General features: G+C 39.0%; 1 protein-coding gene across 2 annotated transcripts in view; it reads right to left on the bottom strand.

Annotated features, from left to right (window-relative positions):
- The window catches only part of LOC131678416 (CUGBP Elav-like family member 2), a 1,026,317-nt gene that overhangs the window by 870,875 nt on the left and 136,490 nt on the right, over nt 1-18,952 (bottom strand). For both annotated transcript variants that reach the window (XM_058958564.1, XM_058958565.1), the window contains exon 2: nt 737-1,475. In XM_058958564.1, the coding sequence (XP_058814547.1) occupies nt 737-1,092 (356 nt within the window). In that variant the 5' untranslated portion in view covers nt 1,093-1,475. The remainder of the gene's footprint in view (nt 1-736; nt 1,476-18,952) is intronic.

Below are 18,952 nucleotides of genomic sequence, written 5' to 3' on the forward strand. Positions count from 1 at the left end.
GAACGAAAATATTTCCGGTTCTTAGAAAGCAGTTTTCTTTAACCGACTATTCAAACGGATTTTTTTGCGAACAAATTATTTACTTTAAAACTGTTTTTATACTGGAGTTTCATCTGTGCCGACTTTTTCGGAGGAGAACTTTTTACGCGATTATTACGGTGAAAGACTTTTACGCCCTGAAACTTATATTCGATTTTGGGTTCTAATATATTCAAAGTGGATTTCACGAAGCACGTTCTATCCTTGCGATTTTTATTTTCTGTTATTCAAATATACTGGATATTGTAGGTAAAGCTTTAAGGTATAACAAACCCAAGGCCTACCCTGATTACAAGAATAAACCAACAGTAAAATAGCGTAAACCAACAAAGAAGCGGTCGAAACTAAAAGTCAAAACTAGATTAAAATTCACTGAAAACAAGATTACAACATTCGTTCCACTTTGTCCCAACCAAACATCATTTGTAGCCAGAATTCCTACGTCTCTATCTAAAACAATCTGCCTTATCTGTTGTTTGTTTTTCCAGCTTCCAAAGCCTCGAAGAAGAAGAAACAACATGCTAGAACCGGTGAGATTGCCCAAACAACAAATGTCGCACCGTTTCGAAGCGACCGTCTCGGATCGGAACCATCCCGAAAGATAACACACCACCACCACCACCATCATCAGCGGCCATGCAGCAGACCGATAACGGAGACAAAATATACTTGTAAAGAAAATAAAGCAGCAACTTACTTTTCCTTCGCGTTCATCTCGATCTTCGCCACCACATCCGGAATGTCCGCCACACGATGGTGGTCAATGGGTCCGGCGGGTCCATTGCTGCTGCCGATCAGCTGGATACCACCGGCTGCCGTTGCCGCCACCAGGGCCCCGTTGGCGGGATTGTTGACCACGTTGCTGTTGTTGTTGTTGTTGCTGAGGCCCGGCTTCTGGTAGGGATGCTTCGCCGAGTGCAGCAGGTGATGATGATGGTGGGCATATCCACCCAGCAGTACCTTGTTGCCATTGTTGTCGATGCCGGACGCGGGGGAACTCTTGCCGGATCCGGGCGAGATCTTGCCGGCCAACGCTTCCAACGAATTAAGCATTGTTTGTTGGTGATTATTTGAAAGGAACACTTTTTTTTAGATTGATTGATTGATTTATGTGTGACGAGGGGTTTGGACACTTGCACAGAAAACTTGGACACAGATAAAAGAACGACTTGGACACTCACAGACGCACACGCAAAAAAACACTCTTATCACGAATAGAAGGGTAGAAAATGAACACCACCTTTTTTGCTCTATGGCTTATTACTTTGCGCTTTTCCTAACTTTTTGCCTTTTTTATTAATATTATCATCAACTGAAAGAAGGATTTGCTCCCTTCAGCTTGCTTAAGCTTGTCACACTTCTTCCCTGGCAAACGGGCGGATTCTTCTTCTTCAAACTGACACTTGTTGCAACGACTGACTGAAGAGGCTCACTTTCTGCAAGAGGTAAAAAAGAAAAAAAATCTTATCTTAGATAATTTTATGTGCCTTGGCTCTTCTATCATTTCCGCCAACGTTTCATTCACTGTCTCTTTCAGCGGGCGCTTATCTTTCTCGCTGGACACGGTCCGTTTTTTTCCCTGTATATGGTTGTGATTCGTAATCTTTGCTAAAAGTACCTACTTTCCATATACATTCACTTTTCCAACTATCCCAAGGCAAGTCACCCGTAGCAAATTACTATTATCTTGAGAAGACTGGAAACACCCACCGGAATCAGCAACTCAGAAAATGGGACGAAAACGTTACACGCAAACACTTCCGACGAGAAAAGTTTCGCGGCTCTAAGGACACCCGTGTGGCCACTTGGGTTGTGTTAACGACTCGAAACGGTGATTAGTACTAACGAAAATGGGCCGTCGGCGGTCGGTTGCCTGACTGCCTGCCTTCCCTTCCCTTCTTCTCCGGGTACGGCGTTATCAAACCGCTCCAGACCGCGCGAACGTTGACGACATACCCGGTCGCGTTATCTCTATTTATTTTTGCCTCTTCCATTGGAGTACAACTATTTTTTTATCTACTCGAATACATGGACAAACACGCGCAAAAGTGCAGGTATCAAGATTCCCACATGAACCCCCGACTTTCGGTCTATTTATGCAGATAACGTTGTCTTTCGGTTTGTTGGTTTCCATCACCATCCGACACGATGTGCGTAGAAGACCCGCTACGGACCTCCGATGATTGCGTCCAACACACATGCGTTCGGTTAGAAGATAGCCTGTGCTCTGTGGTTCCAATATTTCACAACTCAACGACACGGTCGACGACTGGTTGATCGCATTTGTTTGCGATATGAAAATACGAGTGTACAGATGGTTGTACGCCCCCTGACCGGAGTGACGGATGATGGTGCGGTTTCTGGAATATAGTGTTCTGGTTAATATTGATCTTTTTCTTGTCAAAATTTGCACTGGTAACCTGTATTCTGCGGTTGAGTAAAAACAACATGATTCTAGTTGTCATGGAATAAAAGAACCGTACTGTGAAAAACAGCAAATGCTTGCTGCGATTCCTATTAATTTTCGGCATTTTTAGGTACAGGCGTGCTTGATAGCAATTTGACACTAATAATCAAGCTAATAATAGAATAGCAATTTGGATATCTTATCGACCATCATTACAGTGCTAAGCTGACCCACTCTGGCAAATATGACGGTACCAACACCTTGCGAACTGAGTGTGTGAACGTACTACACGATTACACTTGTATGCCGTATGGTATATGGAAAACGACGTCAGAGTTGGTACCTTCCGCGACATTATAGGGTTAGTCGTTCTTCTAACGTACAATAAATGGTAAGCTGTCAATTATATCCCCTGTTGGATCACCTGACGTATTCCGCACTTAAACAAACTGATAAGGTTAGTGGCCAAGGTAAATGTTTGCGTAATATGATTAAGCTTCATATGTTGATATTCGAAGCCGACGGCACAGCTTGCTGCGGTGCAGTCCCGAATTAACAATTGAAGAGGAGCAGCCGATCATTGTGCTGTAGAAAGCTTGAACTTTATTAAATTAGTTTTCTATCTACAATGAGAATGAAGCTTTGATGTATAATTCACTCGGATTAGTATATGTGAATGCCATACAAAAAGTGTGATTTACAGATCAATATCACGCTGAATGGTTATAAAGTAGTGTGAGGTTTTAGATTGTAATTTATTTTAATTGATGAATAAATTTTTTTTGCACTAATTACGAGTTGATCTAAGATTGCAATTAATGTAACGAACTTAGCTGAATTTCGTTTTTAGCTCCTTCGGACACATTCACTTATTTCTTCTAATCCAATGATTGTTAAGAAACCATTAAATGATTTTCTATCGCCCATTACAAAATGTAAGTAACGAAGCAGGAGCAAAAATTTCTTTTATAAAAACTTTAAACCCTTAGAAAACACAATCTAAAAGTAAGCAAACATATTCTTCTCGCTTAATTTTGTTTTCCCTGTAGCAACTATTGCTGCCACTTTTAATTAATATTTCATAAGCTGCTAATGAAAAAGGATTTCACTTGCTAGAACCACTTTAGGTTACTTCCACTTTGCTGTATCATTTCGGTTTCGGTTTTCTCCCACCGCCGCTTGCTTTTATTAGCTTACTGACGGAAACCAGTAGTAGCAACCAAACAGTTGAAAACTTCAATCCTTACAAACACCTCCGATGGATCCTAATTGTTTCTCCTGCCTTTGGCTGTTATTGTTTTTGTTGAATTTTCAAAGAATTACTCGCATTTTTTCAAGTTTTACAGAACTTTTATTCTCATTTGTGGGCTCCAATTTAGCTGGAATTCAGCACAATGGATACATTCTATTAAAGATGTTCTATATTATCAGTTGTTGACTATGTTCACTAGATATGGCACGATGTGTTCGGTAGAACAACTTTATTCAGAAAAAAACAATGTATCTTAAAATTCAGAATTTGAAAGACTCGATTTTTCCCTTTCATTTGTGTCCAATAGTAAAATAATTGGTCGGCAGGTCCAAAACAACTTTTTATATTAAAGAATATTGTGTAGACACATAGATTTTAAAATGAAACTAATTCATTTAATTACTTCTAAGCGGTACTATAGACTTTCAAATATTACAAAAGGTCAGAATTTGATAGACAATTTTATTGTCCATCAAATTGATCTAAAATCACTCAAGGAAGTTATTAAAATTTGATCAAACTTTTAAATTTGGCATGGGCCCTAGTGGTCAAGAAGCTGAATCCCATTTGAAAAAACGCTTTTAATCCACCTAACAGTGTGATGAGACATTTCTTATAACTCTTATCACTCTCTTCGAATATTATATCGTTTGAGGACATTTAGAACTTGACGCTTCGCGATGTTTTCGATAACACATACTACATGGGATAGTGGCAGGACTCAGAGAATCGCCCAAATCAGCATAGGACAACATCAGTACTACAAATATCAAACCAAATCAATGGGAAACCGAAAAAATGGCCCATAAAATAGACATACAAACGAATTATTGCTAATGGTCTGTTAATAAAATATCTAAATTCCTCAATCAATACATTGTGGTGGGAAAACTGAATTTTCCTAAAGGGGTTATGTATATTGTACTGAGCCAAAAAATCGATTTTTTTTGATCGATCTGAAGTTTATACTTTACTCAAATTTCCAACGCGACTGAGAACTAAGAAATCAACGCTTTTTCTTGAAAAAAGCGATACTAGCAGTGACACCATTCAAAGAAAATCAACAGTGAATATTTCCAGACTTGGTTTTATTTCCTATTTAAGAACTATTGTGTTTTTTACATCCTAGATTGCATGATTCAGTGATCGAAACCCAAAACTTCATGAAGTATTTGAAATTATTAAATTAAAATTTGTGTTTGCTATTGATATAGACAAAATGATAGTATCGCCCCTTTGGCGATTGTATACTTTTTCGGTCCCACCTATCAGCATTGAAATATCGCCCTTACGTTTTTTACAATACCAATTTTACAATTGGTGGGGGTTTGGTGAAAATCGATCATACTGTCCAAACGGCATAATTCCGAAACCGTAATTTTTGAAGTTTTAAAATTATGCAGAATAAATTTTTCAGAAAATAGTAACAGAGTTCGTGATTTTAGCGAATTTGTTGAGACTTTATTGTAGTCATGAATATTAACCTGAGAAAATTCACCATAAATACTTCTTGGACGATATACCGTCAAAATTAGTTTATCAAATGATGCGCTGTTTAACGTTTGTAAAACTCATCGAAGATACTAAACCTCCGAAATTGGCGGTTTCAAAATGATGCTATCTTGACCTTAAATTACTGTTTTTAAACATTTGACCTATACATATAATTGAAGCCGTGTGGTGTCCGGCGGGCTGAAATCTTTTTGCACTATTTCAACCAAGAATAGAACCTCTGGGAACTGCTCCCATGTAGTAAGAGGCGACTAACAACATGCTAGGAGTTCCTAGGCCGAGGTTTTGCTCCGTACCGAAGACTTAATCTGGACGGACCTTAAGGTTTTCCATATTACCCTCTTTCCAGTCTGTATTTAGTGAATCACTGACATATACTCACCTTTTCTGATTCGCCTTTCTTGATTGTGTACCAACGTTTTAAGTTTCTTCTGGCGGTTGTATATTAGCCGTAAATGACGAAATCTAATTCTACACTAAGTAACAGAATATATTAATATACCGGCACTTCCACGCCAAGGTTTAACTTCCAAAGCTTTGGTTTAAAAACCGTTTTTAAAAAATGGAAACTTTCATGTAGGAAATTTATTGAATTGGCCTAAGATGGAGCTGTCGAATTTCACAAAAAGCTTTTTATGTTGCAAGTGATCTGTAGTTGTGTTAAATTAGGTATTTTTCTATTATATTTGAAACCGTCTACCGACAAATCTACATTTACGAATACCTCCAAAAGTGACTTCTTGAGGTCTCATGAAGGCCTGACACTAGCTTTATGATACTGTTGCTTTTCTAAACAGTAATAAAAATCTCAACATTCAAGAACTTCACTTTGTCAGAAAATGTAGGGCCATCGGAAGCTAAAACTTCGTAAAATCGCACTCCTGGTCCTTTTTTCAGTGCAGTACTCTACGTCACTCGTTCAAATTTGCACCGCTCTTATGGTAGTCGGTATTTGCTAGTATTACTGTTCTCCCATCCATTCTGGTAGTCAAACGGTGGGATAGCAAAATTCTTACAAGTTTCCTATCTCATGCCTCCACGCGAGTCTAAGTCTATTGATGACATTTGGTCCTTAGACCGCAGAATGAGAGGGTGCGAACAGAATGAGAGGGTGCGAACAGATCTAGTCGAGAAAACATTGCCGTAAAAATGAATAGTTGATCGGAAATTAGCCCCAATACGACTAATCTGACTAGTATCTATGAACACGGGTCAATACGTATTGAAAATTCGCCGCGTCTGTTTTTATGAACCTAATTTAAAGCTCCGTTATTGCTAACAAGCCCGTGCATCAGGTTAACAATCCTTTATATTTCCCTTCAGTGTTCGGTTTTATCGCCCGTATACTTGTATTCCACAAACAATCCGATATGGAAAATAAAAAATACTTTCCTTGATTTATAACATCTCGCGCTATTTTTGCCAGTATAATATGCTGTCACTTGGTAGTTTTCAAGCCAATAAATATATCGTAGAGAAGAAGTAGCGAGTTCTGTCCAAATACTGTTGCAATAAATAGTGATCCGGCCCATTACGCAGATAAGATTAGCTTTTCCAGGCAATACTCCCACGATCGGCTGTGTGGAGTTCAAATTGTTTTTGTTTAGGGAACATAGTATACTCTCGGTAGCCGGCTGCCCAGAGTTTAAAAATAACCAAAAACTAAACAAGATCATCTCTTTTTCGAGTGATCGTGCACTCGAAGACTAACTAAACAACTACCTAATAAAATATGCTTTACAGGTCGCATCGTTTGCTTGGAGCGAATCCTAGACCTGATACCCTTCCAAACCACCAACTCCGCGACACCTATGGAAGAGTCTGATGAATCGTCGTCCTTCCGTTAAGTAGGTGGAGCATCAACACTTCCCGTCTACCTTATCCTTTATCCTTCCCCGTGAACGATGGAGATGGGGGCGGCCGGCAATGCTGGCTATCATGCTGTTGAGGTTTTAATATGGGTCGGATTGGTATGAATTCCTACTTACCACTTCCTAAGCAACTCTTATTAGATAATCAGCAGTCAAACATGATGAAGTCAGTGTGCAATCCGCCAAAATCATCGTCACAACGCAACGCAACGCAACGCAATTTGACCTATACATATAATTGGTCATACAACAAAAATCAAATGCTCATCAAAATCGATCAGAACCTGCTAGAATCGAATGGAAATCGTCATTTTTCATAAATTTCTCTCTACATTCGGAAAGTGTTATCCTGGTTATTATTACGTTTTCGTCTCAACTCGACGCATTCCCAAAATAAAAACCTGTTTTAATCCACCTAGTGGTGCAATTGTGCTTGTCTCATTTGTCCAGACTACGATTCCATGGCTGGTTATGTTCAATACAATGGTGGAAATGAATATTACGTGTTCAGTACGATTTGCACATACATACAATGGATCGACAGCCACGATCTTGAGATGCTATGTGATACTGAAACATCGCTTGAAACCAGCGGCGGATCATGGAGAAAGATCCGGGAGGTCCAGGTCCTGCCGAAAATTTTCAACTTGTTAAGGAATTTTAAACTAGTTTTAATTTTAAAGTAGCAACCCCTCACTTCATACTCCCTCCGGGCCGGTATGATTGACGATTTTTGGAGTGATTGCATAACCTTTCTATATGAGAAAGGCAAAAATGTACCAAAGTCCAAAGAAGTCAATTTTTGTCAAACATCTCAATGTTTCATGGATTTTAAAGTCATTTGGCATCAAAAATACAAATTTGATTTTGAAAATTTTTCATTTCAGTTTATATGGGAATTTGCTGTGTGATTGCACTCTTCAACTCGTAACTCCGGAACCGGAAGTCCAATCAATAAAAAAATTCAATAGCAGCCGATGGGAAGGTTGTACCTTTCATTTGAGACTAACTTTGTGCAAATCGGTCCAGCCATCTCTGAGAAACAGAGGTCACATTTTTTTCTACATACACACATACATACACACACAGACATTTTTCGATCTCAATGAACTCAGTCGATTGGCATATGACACTCGGCCCTCCGGGTCGGGATTAGATTGACGAATTTTAGAGTGAATGAGAAAGGCAAAAACATTTTTAGCAAATGTTGAAAGTTATGCATTTTTCTTGGTGAGCTGTTCTATGTTTCATAGACATTAAATCAATTTTAACTTCGCTTTCTATTAAATAAAGACCCTTATTACAGTACATCTCTACAAAAGCGAGCTCAATTTGAAAAGAAGTCTGAGGATTATGATTGATTACAGTACTCTGGAATTTTCTATTGGAATGTTTTCAGGCAGGAATTTGATATTGATGCAATTAGCAAACTGTGAAATCAAGACCAATAGATCAGTTACATATCAGGACCCCTTTCCTTCCCTTTTTATCAAAATTCCTCATGATGTTTACAACAACAGGTTATTAATCTACGGATCAGATAATTGTTATTGTAATATTGAATTAAATCAGTCAGCATCAATAAATTTTCAACTTCAATCCAATATTTTTTTTGGGTGTTGGGGGGGGGGGGGGGGGTTGTATGGTGTTATACCCCAAAACCTTCTCTTGGCTACGCCGTTGCTTGGAGTTATTTAATTCGCTTTTCATTTTCCGATATGTTTCAGATCGAACCGATGGTTATAAGTTAGAAAAATTGCAGTCAGAAGGTTCGCACAAATGAACATTTTTGTACTGATAAGTTATCAAGTTCCTTCCAGACAACTTGGAAGTGTTCGGTGATTATTTCTAGCGGTTGTAGATAGTAAAATGAAATACAAAATTCGTTTTATCGAAATAATGTTTAGCTTATTTCAATGGATTATTACTATATTGAACAATAAATAGGCGACAAAGAGTAATTAACAAACAACAAGCCATAACTTTTAAAATATTCAAAATAGATATTTAAAGTCTTTAATAAAGTTATTCGCAAAAGTAAGAGCTACAAATTTGCTGAAGACATCTTTTCGATATAATCACTTCCAAGAAAATTTGTGAAAATATCTCACTCATAGGGGGATTAATCAGCAAAAGCACAATATCAAAAGAAAGGGCATATTACCTCCATTAAATTCTCCGAAGATACTATTGACCTAAAATAAGCCGTTTTGGCGTTAATAATAGATTACATGTTTTTGGTCATATTTCTGGCAATGGGAAATGATAAAAATCTTTCGTCCGCATTTAATGTTAAATATCTCTTTTGATAATAGTCCGATTTCAACAATCTAAATCTTGTTCGAAAGGTATTCGTTAAAGCTGTCTAAAAACATATAAATTGTTAATCTATGTTGTCAATTTCGGCAGATAATTTAAAAAAACTGCAAAAAACGCCATTTTTACACATTCAAACATTCATATCTTGAAAACTAAACATCAGAATCAAAAACAAATTAATGGCGTTCATACTGTTTTTTAGTTCTTTCATTTAAAATTGGTTTGGATAAGATCGGTTCAGCCATTGCTGAGAAACACGAATGAGAATTTGTCCGTTACATACACACACACACACAGACACACACACACATACAGACATTGTCCCAAATCGTCGAGCTGAGTCGATTGGTATATAAGACTCGGCCCTCCGGGCCTCGGAAAAATTCTTGAAAGTTTGAGCGAATTCTATACATTTCTTTTATAAGAAATGTAAAAAGGGGGAGGGAGAGAAAATTTGATTTTAAAACTTTACGATTTATTTGCAAGTGCACCTACCAAGAACCGCTTTATTGTTTTCTAATAGTGGGATGGGATCTTTCTTTTGTCTTCGAATGGATTAGAATACCGAAAGTAACGTCAAATTTTACCATGATTTTTTTCCGAAAATGTTCAATCATTTTGTAAAATTTTCAAAATAACTTTTAAACATCAACAAGGACTGTTACATCACATGGTAGTTAGTTTCGACTTGTAATTTGCACGATATTATATAAAGAAACTAACCCAGTGGTGAAAGAGTTGGGAACTATGTTACATATCTTTTTTATATTGATAGAATTGGAAAAAAAAACTATTTGAAAATACACCGCCTTGAGAATATTTTTTAAAAATTTCATGGAGGTCCAGACAAAAGATTTTCACTTTTCGCTTACCAGCGATTACTTGAAACCTTAAACTGGATTTTCTCGAAATGTTTTCCTCCTAAATAATTTTTACATGATTACGATTGCCAAAATATTAGGTAACCGATCTTCTTCTTTTTTCCACAATTGTTCGTAATTAGTTATTCTCATACTTTAGCGAATTTTTTTAATGCATGAGTTTTTATTTTGAGGATAATAATTTTTTGAAGCAAATTTAGGAAAAAGTTCCCTAATGCAGAAATTTTGATTGAAAATATCAAAATATTTATTTATTTAAGCGTTAAGGTACGAGGAATACTCCTATACTATTAAGTTTTTTGAGTTTTAGAATTTTAGTTCATATGGTGGACTATCATCGTGATCATAGCAAATCTGTTAAAAAATGTTTTGAGGAAAAAGCCATAGCTCTACCAATTACCAATAAGTTTTATAAACCTACCTTTGCTTTTTACTACGAAAAATGTACTGTCAAAAAACTATGGCTTAGATATAATAAAATCATCGCTTTATATCTTTATCACCTTTGAAAATCAAATTTTTGTCACTTTTTCATCGTAGAAAAAGGTATGTAACCTTATTGGATTACGAAAAACATCTTATGTTTAAAATGAACACTCCGTGATCTCTCATGATTTTATCATGTTTTGAATAATAAGAAAATAATATTCTAGTACTGAAATGAATTTCAGTCTTCTCCAGATATCGATATGCATGAAATTGGGAGATTTTATCTATTAGAAACACGTTTTTCATTGGTGGTTTTAACGCAATAATATTTTTAAATCTCTAAAGATGGGATCAACGTCTTTTGTCAATGATTTTTTTTTATCTTTGTGGCAATGGTACCCAAATTGCCAAAAGAAGCTACCAGTATACCAAATATCTGCATTTTGTCAGATAGTCAAGCAGCACTAAATGCCCTAAGGCAGCGGTTCTTAACCTGTTTTTATACCACGGACGCCTTAGAAATTGCCCTGGGTTGCCGCAGACCCCCACGGATAAACATCGATTTTGTATGCTATAAATATGTTATTTTCAGTTTGTTAGGAAACAAGACTTGAAATTCCAATCTGCACTCGGAAAATATATTTTTCTTCGTGGACCCCCAGCAATGACTTCGCGACCCCTTGGGGAGCGCGGACCCCAGGTTGAGAATCACTGCCCTAAGGGCTCCTACATGTCGCTCAAAACTAATATGGGAGTGCATCCTTGAACTCCGACAATTGGCGGAGAAAAATTATGTCAATCTATACTGGGTTCCTGGAAATTGTGGAGTTGCAGGGAATGAAAAAGCCGAGGAGTTAGCAAGAAGAGGGTCTTCCACTAATTTTATCGGACCAGAACAATTCTGTGGATTCTCATCGAGTGCCCTCAAAATGAAGCTGAAGAAGTGGGAGATCACGACTATAAACAACAATTGGGGTACCGTAACTGGACTGCGACAATTTAAGAAATTGATTTCACCTAACGATAAAAAAAAGCCTGGAGTTGCTTAGATTAAGGGGGTAAGGGTTTCAGCGTGAAAAAAAAACACTTTTTGCGATTTTTTTTAGAACTTTGCGTGAAGCAAATTGATCAAAACTTTTGTACATTATAATGTATTATTTCAATAACAGTAACGCCATAAAAATTCATACATAGTAGGCATTTGTTGTGGAGCGTGTTTGTGTGCTATTGAATGGGGATTATCTGCCCGCCAGATGGCACTTCGGAACAAATTGTGCTTTGCTCCTATTTCGTTGAAAGTTGCAGCAACACGCGATGGGTATGAGCTAGTTTTAAATAAAAATTTCTATTTTTGACGAAAACGCCTTTTTATGAGTAAACACCCCCTTAATCAAAAAATAGCTTAAAAACTCAACGTAGGGTTTAGGTATTTTTTACCTAGAATGTGTTTGAAAGAAATCAGTTAAGTAGTTTTTGAATAGAAAGTAACACCGCAAAACATGTTTTTTCCAGAGACGTTCTACAAAAAGCTTCGTTACCGAGTCGTCTGTCGATATTTTGCATATAAAAATTACAGCATGTTATTGAAATGGTACACTATAATGTACGAAAGTTTTGATCAATTCGCTTCACGAAAAGTTCTAAAAAAAATTGCAATAAAGTGTGTAACGAGTACATTATTGTAAATATGTAAATGTATATAGTTCTGTAGTTATAATTTAACTTAGTTTTGTTTAATATTATTAATATTTAATTTTCGTTATTCATGTTTACCGCGTTCATAAAATCGAGCTGCTACGGTAGCGCGAGAGAGACTTCTTTAAAATAGACTTGCTATAATCCACTTGAGTTACCACCGTTCTTCGCACGCGCCAATTTGTAGTTTGCTTTGCCTAGCGTCGCTACCGATGGGAGTGTAATTTGGCTACCGAAAGAGGCTATCGACCTTATCAAGAGTTCACGAACCCTTGCATCCTTCGGTGAAGAGTCTGTTTCACTCTGATGGCTGGCAAGCGACAGGCTGGCACACTTGAAGCCACCCGTAGAAATGAGATGCTGTTATGCAGCTGGGGAAACTCGGGACTGTTAATGCGAATTCGAGAATGTCGCTATTGTCCACTTCGTGGAAAATACGTCAGATCCGCTAACGAAGACCTTCAAACCGCGGTTAATCTGAGGATTCTCAAAGCCCAATAAACCACTTTGAACTAATCAGTGGAAGAGGCAAGAGTGGTTCGTCATTTGTTCGCGCCGTGATGTGTTCAGCGTGGTAATTAAATTCGGCCTTAAAAGTTTCACCAAGTTCAATAATCAGTTTCCTTTCCGTAACAGAATAGCAATTGATAGTGCAACCCAAATTAGCTTGGCGATTCTTGTGTGCGCACCGAAGAAGATTTTAAGGTAAACCCGTAATTTTGGTTACCAAAAATAATGTGCTTGTGCTTATTTGTTCCAGTGCAACGGCAATCTATTTCACAGGTTCGGGGCAGCCGTCGAACGTCCAAAGCATCACATCTCCTCGTTGGTAACCACTCTTGACCCCACGGTTCGTCTCAAGGTTGGTCCCGGTGGTACACGTGGCCGGAAGAAGGCAGCATCCGTCAAACCGCGCCTTGGCAGGACCATTCGACTACCGAAACGCAGTACCAGCACACCCAGTACATTTTCCGGTGACGACCGGGAGATTTGGCGGCACTACCCCGCCAGCAGTCCACGAATCGGCGGTGAAGACTATCGTCGTACATTAGGCGCGATCAGGAGTGATCGCACGTCGCTTCAGCAGCAGCAGCAGTAGAAGGAATCGCCGTCTCCCGTCCAACATCGTCACGTAAAACCTAGGTCGTGAGTAGAGTGTTTTTATGTTTGTGATGTCCATGCGCATGGGGTCACCATAGACGGCCGTACCCTACCGTCCAGTTTTGCCATCCGTGGCTCGCCCATATAGATTGCCGTTCAATTAGCACAGCACTGACCAAAGCACACCTCGAGAGGACGCACAATAGGTAGTATTGCGTCGCACTAGATAGGAGAGAGGATGATTGAAGGGAAGGGAAAACTGCCTAGCTAGGTTGAAATGAATATCGGAATGAGAAACTGAAGGAGGATTGTATAAATAAATGTATTGATGTAGCGAAAATGTGCTGTTTGCGATATAGCAGAAAAATGCATCCCGTAGGGTAAATGTACTGATTGTCGTCTTGGTGAAGTTTTTCAGTTCTAGTTAAATCGTGTCGTGTTAGTTTTTTTTGGTTGTTTTGTTTTTTACTGGGGAGGTTGGCCCCGATACCATCCGGAATCACTCTCTAGTCGAACTCTGGTTGATCGAATTGGCGGTTTGGACTTTGCCAGTGATGATAACAACCCGCGAGTGTAATCTTCGTTTCGGAATAAATTCGCATTAACCGTTTCGGATTATCTTTGGCTCGTATAGCACGCGGATCATCGACGCGGACGGACTGTGTCTCCAGCTAACTTGCTTCCTTCCTAAAGAGAGGAAAACCAGAACCTTCTCCCGAGGGGTCTCACTAGGCCGGGCAGCTCTATGACAGGTGGGTGGTCTCTCAACTGAGAGTGGCGCATAAACCACCCACTTACCTACCTCGGAAGCTCGTTAGGCTGGCCAGTTACAAGTGTTTTTGTTCATGCTGAACCCCTTACCCCAACAGACAATGACAATGTTTGAGGAAATTGAATAGAAATAACATAGCACGTAACATAATGCTAGCCAATCTAGTCAACTTACACGAAAAAATATTTCGTATCAATTGACGATCAATGGAATTCATATAGATTGGTATTCATACCTTTACTTAATTCATAAGAAAGATATAAGTAACAAAAGTGGCTTGTTAATTATTGAATACATGTGTTTAAGCGAAATGGTAACTTGAACGAGCACCCCATTTGAGATAATATGTGAAACAAAGATGAAAACCAACGGTTTCAAATGGGTAGAGTTTAGATAAGAATATACTGAGAATGGGTTCACCACTCCATGTGTATAACTGATTTAACTCTCATCTCAATATAACTAACAGAGCAATCATATGATAGAAAAATAAATAGAAATCCTTAACTGTAATTTACAGCAACATTGCACAACAGTGAATAGAGTAGATAAAAATTAAATCATTCCTCACACGACTTAGAGACCATTCATAAATTACAAAACGCAAAAATTGCCCAAAATTGACACTCTCTCCCCCCGGAAGCATGTTCCAGTTCTGAGATACTATTTGTGAATTTCAATGGAATGCTGGAAATATGGGTATCAAAATTCATGGAATTGCTTCAGTATGCTGTATCTCGTGGTTTTGGAACCATTTGGTGGTTTGACCCTGGAATCGACATTCCGGAGGCCGTGAGTCGCCATTCCGAGGTCAAATTGCCATATGGTCCTCTAACAATAAATAGCAGTCTTCCCAAATGAACATCGAACACCATGTTCGCCCTAGTTCTGTGCTCATCCCACACCATCATTCCGTGTGCAAACTCGAACGCGCTAATGCGTACCAAAACACGAGCACATGTTCGTCTGCACAACCGAACCCCATGTACGTACGCGGTGTTCGTACACACAGGTTCTTGATACTAGTTTTCTCTTTCTCTCACCCGTCATCACTAGCATTGACTCATTCTGTTTTGTGTGTACCTTTCTTATGTACATACACGGTGTACGTACACGGTGTTTAAACCTAAGTTTGCACATCCTTCGCTTGGGTTCGGTGTTCGATGCGAACCTGTACACAAAGGCAAAGCATGTTTGAGGTTGAACGCGTGCACGAAATTTTGTACATGGGTGCAAACTTGTCGATGTTAATGGGAAGACTGATAAATAGCAGACTTCCGATACAATTTGAAGAGTTTTGATACTCCTATAGCTAGGACATACCCTAGTACTGGAACAACACTCCGGAAAATCCGGATTACCAAGAACCAGGTCCATTCATCCGGATAAATTTTACTGAATCAAAAAGTGGACGAGTTCCTCAATCCAAAACATCTAAAAGTATCCAAATCGGTTAAAGAAAGCCATAGTTATGAGCATTTCAATTTGTGGGTACCCGGGTACCCTCGTCGGCCTGTTGAAGGAGTTTTTTGTTGGACACATACCGGTTAAGAAAATAATCTTAGATTATTTTCAATCCCCTTAAACAATCAAATTGTGCATCGCCAACAAAAAATAAATTCCTCTGTCTATATTGCCCAATACATTCCCTCCGCGCTGTCGGGAGAAAATTTTTATGACATCACGGTTATGGATGGCAAAACAGTTCAGATATGCGGCTGTCACAACATCTCGAACTCGTAACATTCCCGAAGCACCTGACTTTACCCTCTGAGCACATTACTGTACATCGCGACTCAGAAACAGCCAAATCTTCGGCTTCTGTACATGAGTGCTACGAAATGACTGTACCCTAATTCGCTTGCGTGTGTCATACCTCTCGCGGTAACACACAGCACTCATTCGGACAATGAACGGCTATAGCAGCGCTCGGCAGCTGGGTTCGCCGCTGGCTGTGATTGTGTTGTCTTAGCTGCCAGTCGAAATAAATGTTAGCAGTTCGCAAGCCTGGATGTGATGATGCACACGTCGAATCTCATAATAGTTTGTTCATCTCCAGCTATCTGTTCATGCGATGAATACAATGCCTGATGAGTGGCGTTGTTGAGTAAAGGCTGGCACAGTTTAGCTTAGTATTGTTCACACAGCATTTCGTTCGATGGGTGAAGCAAATTCTTCCGAATGCCACGCTCACTGAATCTGGACTCCCGATTCGGGAGGCAGCATTTTCATGCGAATGCGGTTTTCGCCACTCGTGGGTATTTTTTTTTTGTAAGAATGTGTGTTGGGTTTGGCGACCGGATAAAGAGTCAGTAGATAAAAAGGCTACCAGATGCATAGCGTTCGAACGTGTGCAGCTGCACAGTGATTTGGAAAGAAATTATCGCGCATCTAATGATGTGTGTGTATTACTACCAACCATTGCAGCAGGTCCACCTCTCATTATAATTTGATCAAGCATTTCCCACTAACCATAATCACGAGCCATTGCATGAAGAGTCAAAAAGGATATGGGTGATAGGAATGAAATTATTGCCATTTTTCGGTCTATAACTATATGAATAGGAAATATTTTTTATTCTCTGCAAACTTATTACATACTCAATCCGGCCTGGCAATTTCCCAACAGCCGGTATAGTCAGCAAATTTAGAAACTGAAACATCAGTAAAGTGAAATTTGTTTGTTGATTTTCGGTGGAATATTTTCCGAGTCTCAGCTACCAAACGAGATCTCAACAAAAAAATTGTTTACTGAGATCTCTGCTGTTGAGATGTCGGCAAAAGATGCGAAAAAAAATGAGATTCGGCAGAAAAAATTTACCCATTCACAGGCCCGACGAGAGGGGGGGTCAGGGGGGGCAACTACCCTGGGGCCCGGGTCTGTTTTGGGGGCCCGTATTTTTAACTGAATTAAATTTATTTTAATTTAATTGATGAAGTTTATTGTTTCTGTCGACACTGAAAATATATTACAATCAACTACTTCAACTTTGGCGGTATTAATTGGGTTCGCAATAATACATCATTTCTGTACCCAGACTCATCACACTCATCAACTAACACGTGTATCACTCAGCTACTCGACGGTTACAGCACCGCGGGGCTAGTTCAACTATGTGACGTCACTAATGACAACAACTGTATTTTGGATCTTTGCTTTGGAAGCCAGGAGCTCTCCGATCACTTTACCGTTTGTCGTGCTCCAGCTCCTCTCGTTAATCTATGCCAACACCACCCTGCTCTTCATTGTTTTCTCCGAAAATGTGTACCTTGTACATTCGAAGATACCACTGAGAAACTGACATATGCCTATCGCAAGACAGATTTTCGAGGAATGCACCTTTTCTTGTCTCGTATCAATTGGAATGAAATCTTGCCACAATCTGATGCAATCGCAGCGGCTGAAATTGTTTCGAACGTACTGATTTATGCTATCGACCAGTTTACTCCTAAAAAACTCAATCATGGCTGTGAATATCCTCCATGGTCGAATCGTACACTAAAAAAGTTTAAATTGGCCAAAAGGTCAACTCTAAAAAAGTTTTCGAAATACCGAACCGATATGCTAAAGAATCAGAATCTTCTTAAATCATTGTTACAAGAGACTTAATAAGTCTCTCTTCAATTCCTACCTTCATCGTATTCAGAGCCACCTTCGTAACAATCCAAAAAAGTTTTGGAATTACGTTAATGAACAGAGGCGTGAGTCAGGTTTACCCACTTCTATGTCGCTGGGTGATTTAGAAGCGACTTCATTGCCGGACATCTGTGAGTTATTTCGCCAAAAATTCAGCAGTGTTTTTACCAATGATACTCTTAATAATCAACAAGTCTCCGCAGCAGCCGACAACATTCCCCGTAGGACTAGTATTGGACCTCATTTCACGATATCTTCCGATATTGTACAAAAAGCTTGCACAAAACTCAAGTGTTCTAACACTCCTGGACCTGACGGAATCCCATCATCTATCATTAAAAAATACTCGTCGTCGCTTTGCCTACCTCTGTCCGTCGTTTTCAATATATCGTTAAGTTCCGGAGTGTTTCCTACCATCTGGAAATCATCTTACGTTTTTCCGGTTTATAAAAAAGGATCCAAAAGCAAAGTTCCCAATTACCGAGGAATCGCAACTTTATGTGCACTATCGAAATTATTGGAGCTCATCGTTCTCGAGTTTTTGACACATTGTTGTTCTAGATACATCTCAGAAACTCAACACGGTTTCATTCCCAGGCGATCTACTTGCACTAATTTAGTAGCCTACACCTCATTTATCGCTCGCTCGCTACAGGATCGATTGCAGGCTGATGCAATATACACCGATCTGTCGGCCGCCTTCAATAAAATCAACCAATGGCTTCGATCTTACTTGTCAGGCCGTAAAATGTCTGTTAAAATCGGGAATCATTTATCCTCATCCTTCGACGTAACGTCCGGCGTACCTCAAGGCAGCCATATCGGTCCTTATATTTTCCTTCTATACATAAACGATCTGGATTCATTGATTAAGTGCTTCAAGGTGTCTTATGCCGATGATTATAAGTTATTCCATATAGTTAAAAGTTACTCTGATGCTTTGTTTTTGCAATCTCAGTTAGACATTTTCGCTAATTGGTGCATGACTAACAGGATGGTTTTGAATGCCTCGAAGTGTTCTGTGATTACGTTTGCAC

This window comes from Topomyia yanbarensis, chromosome 2, assembly GCF_030247195.1.
Source record: "Topomyia yanbarensis strain Yona2022 chromosome 2, ASM3024719v1, whole genome shotgun sequence".
Lineage (NCBI taxonomy): Eukaryota > Metazoa > Arthropoda > Insecta > Diptera > Culicidae > Topomyia > Topomyia yanbarensis.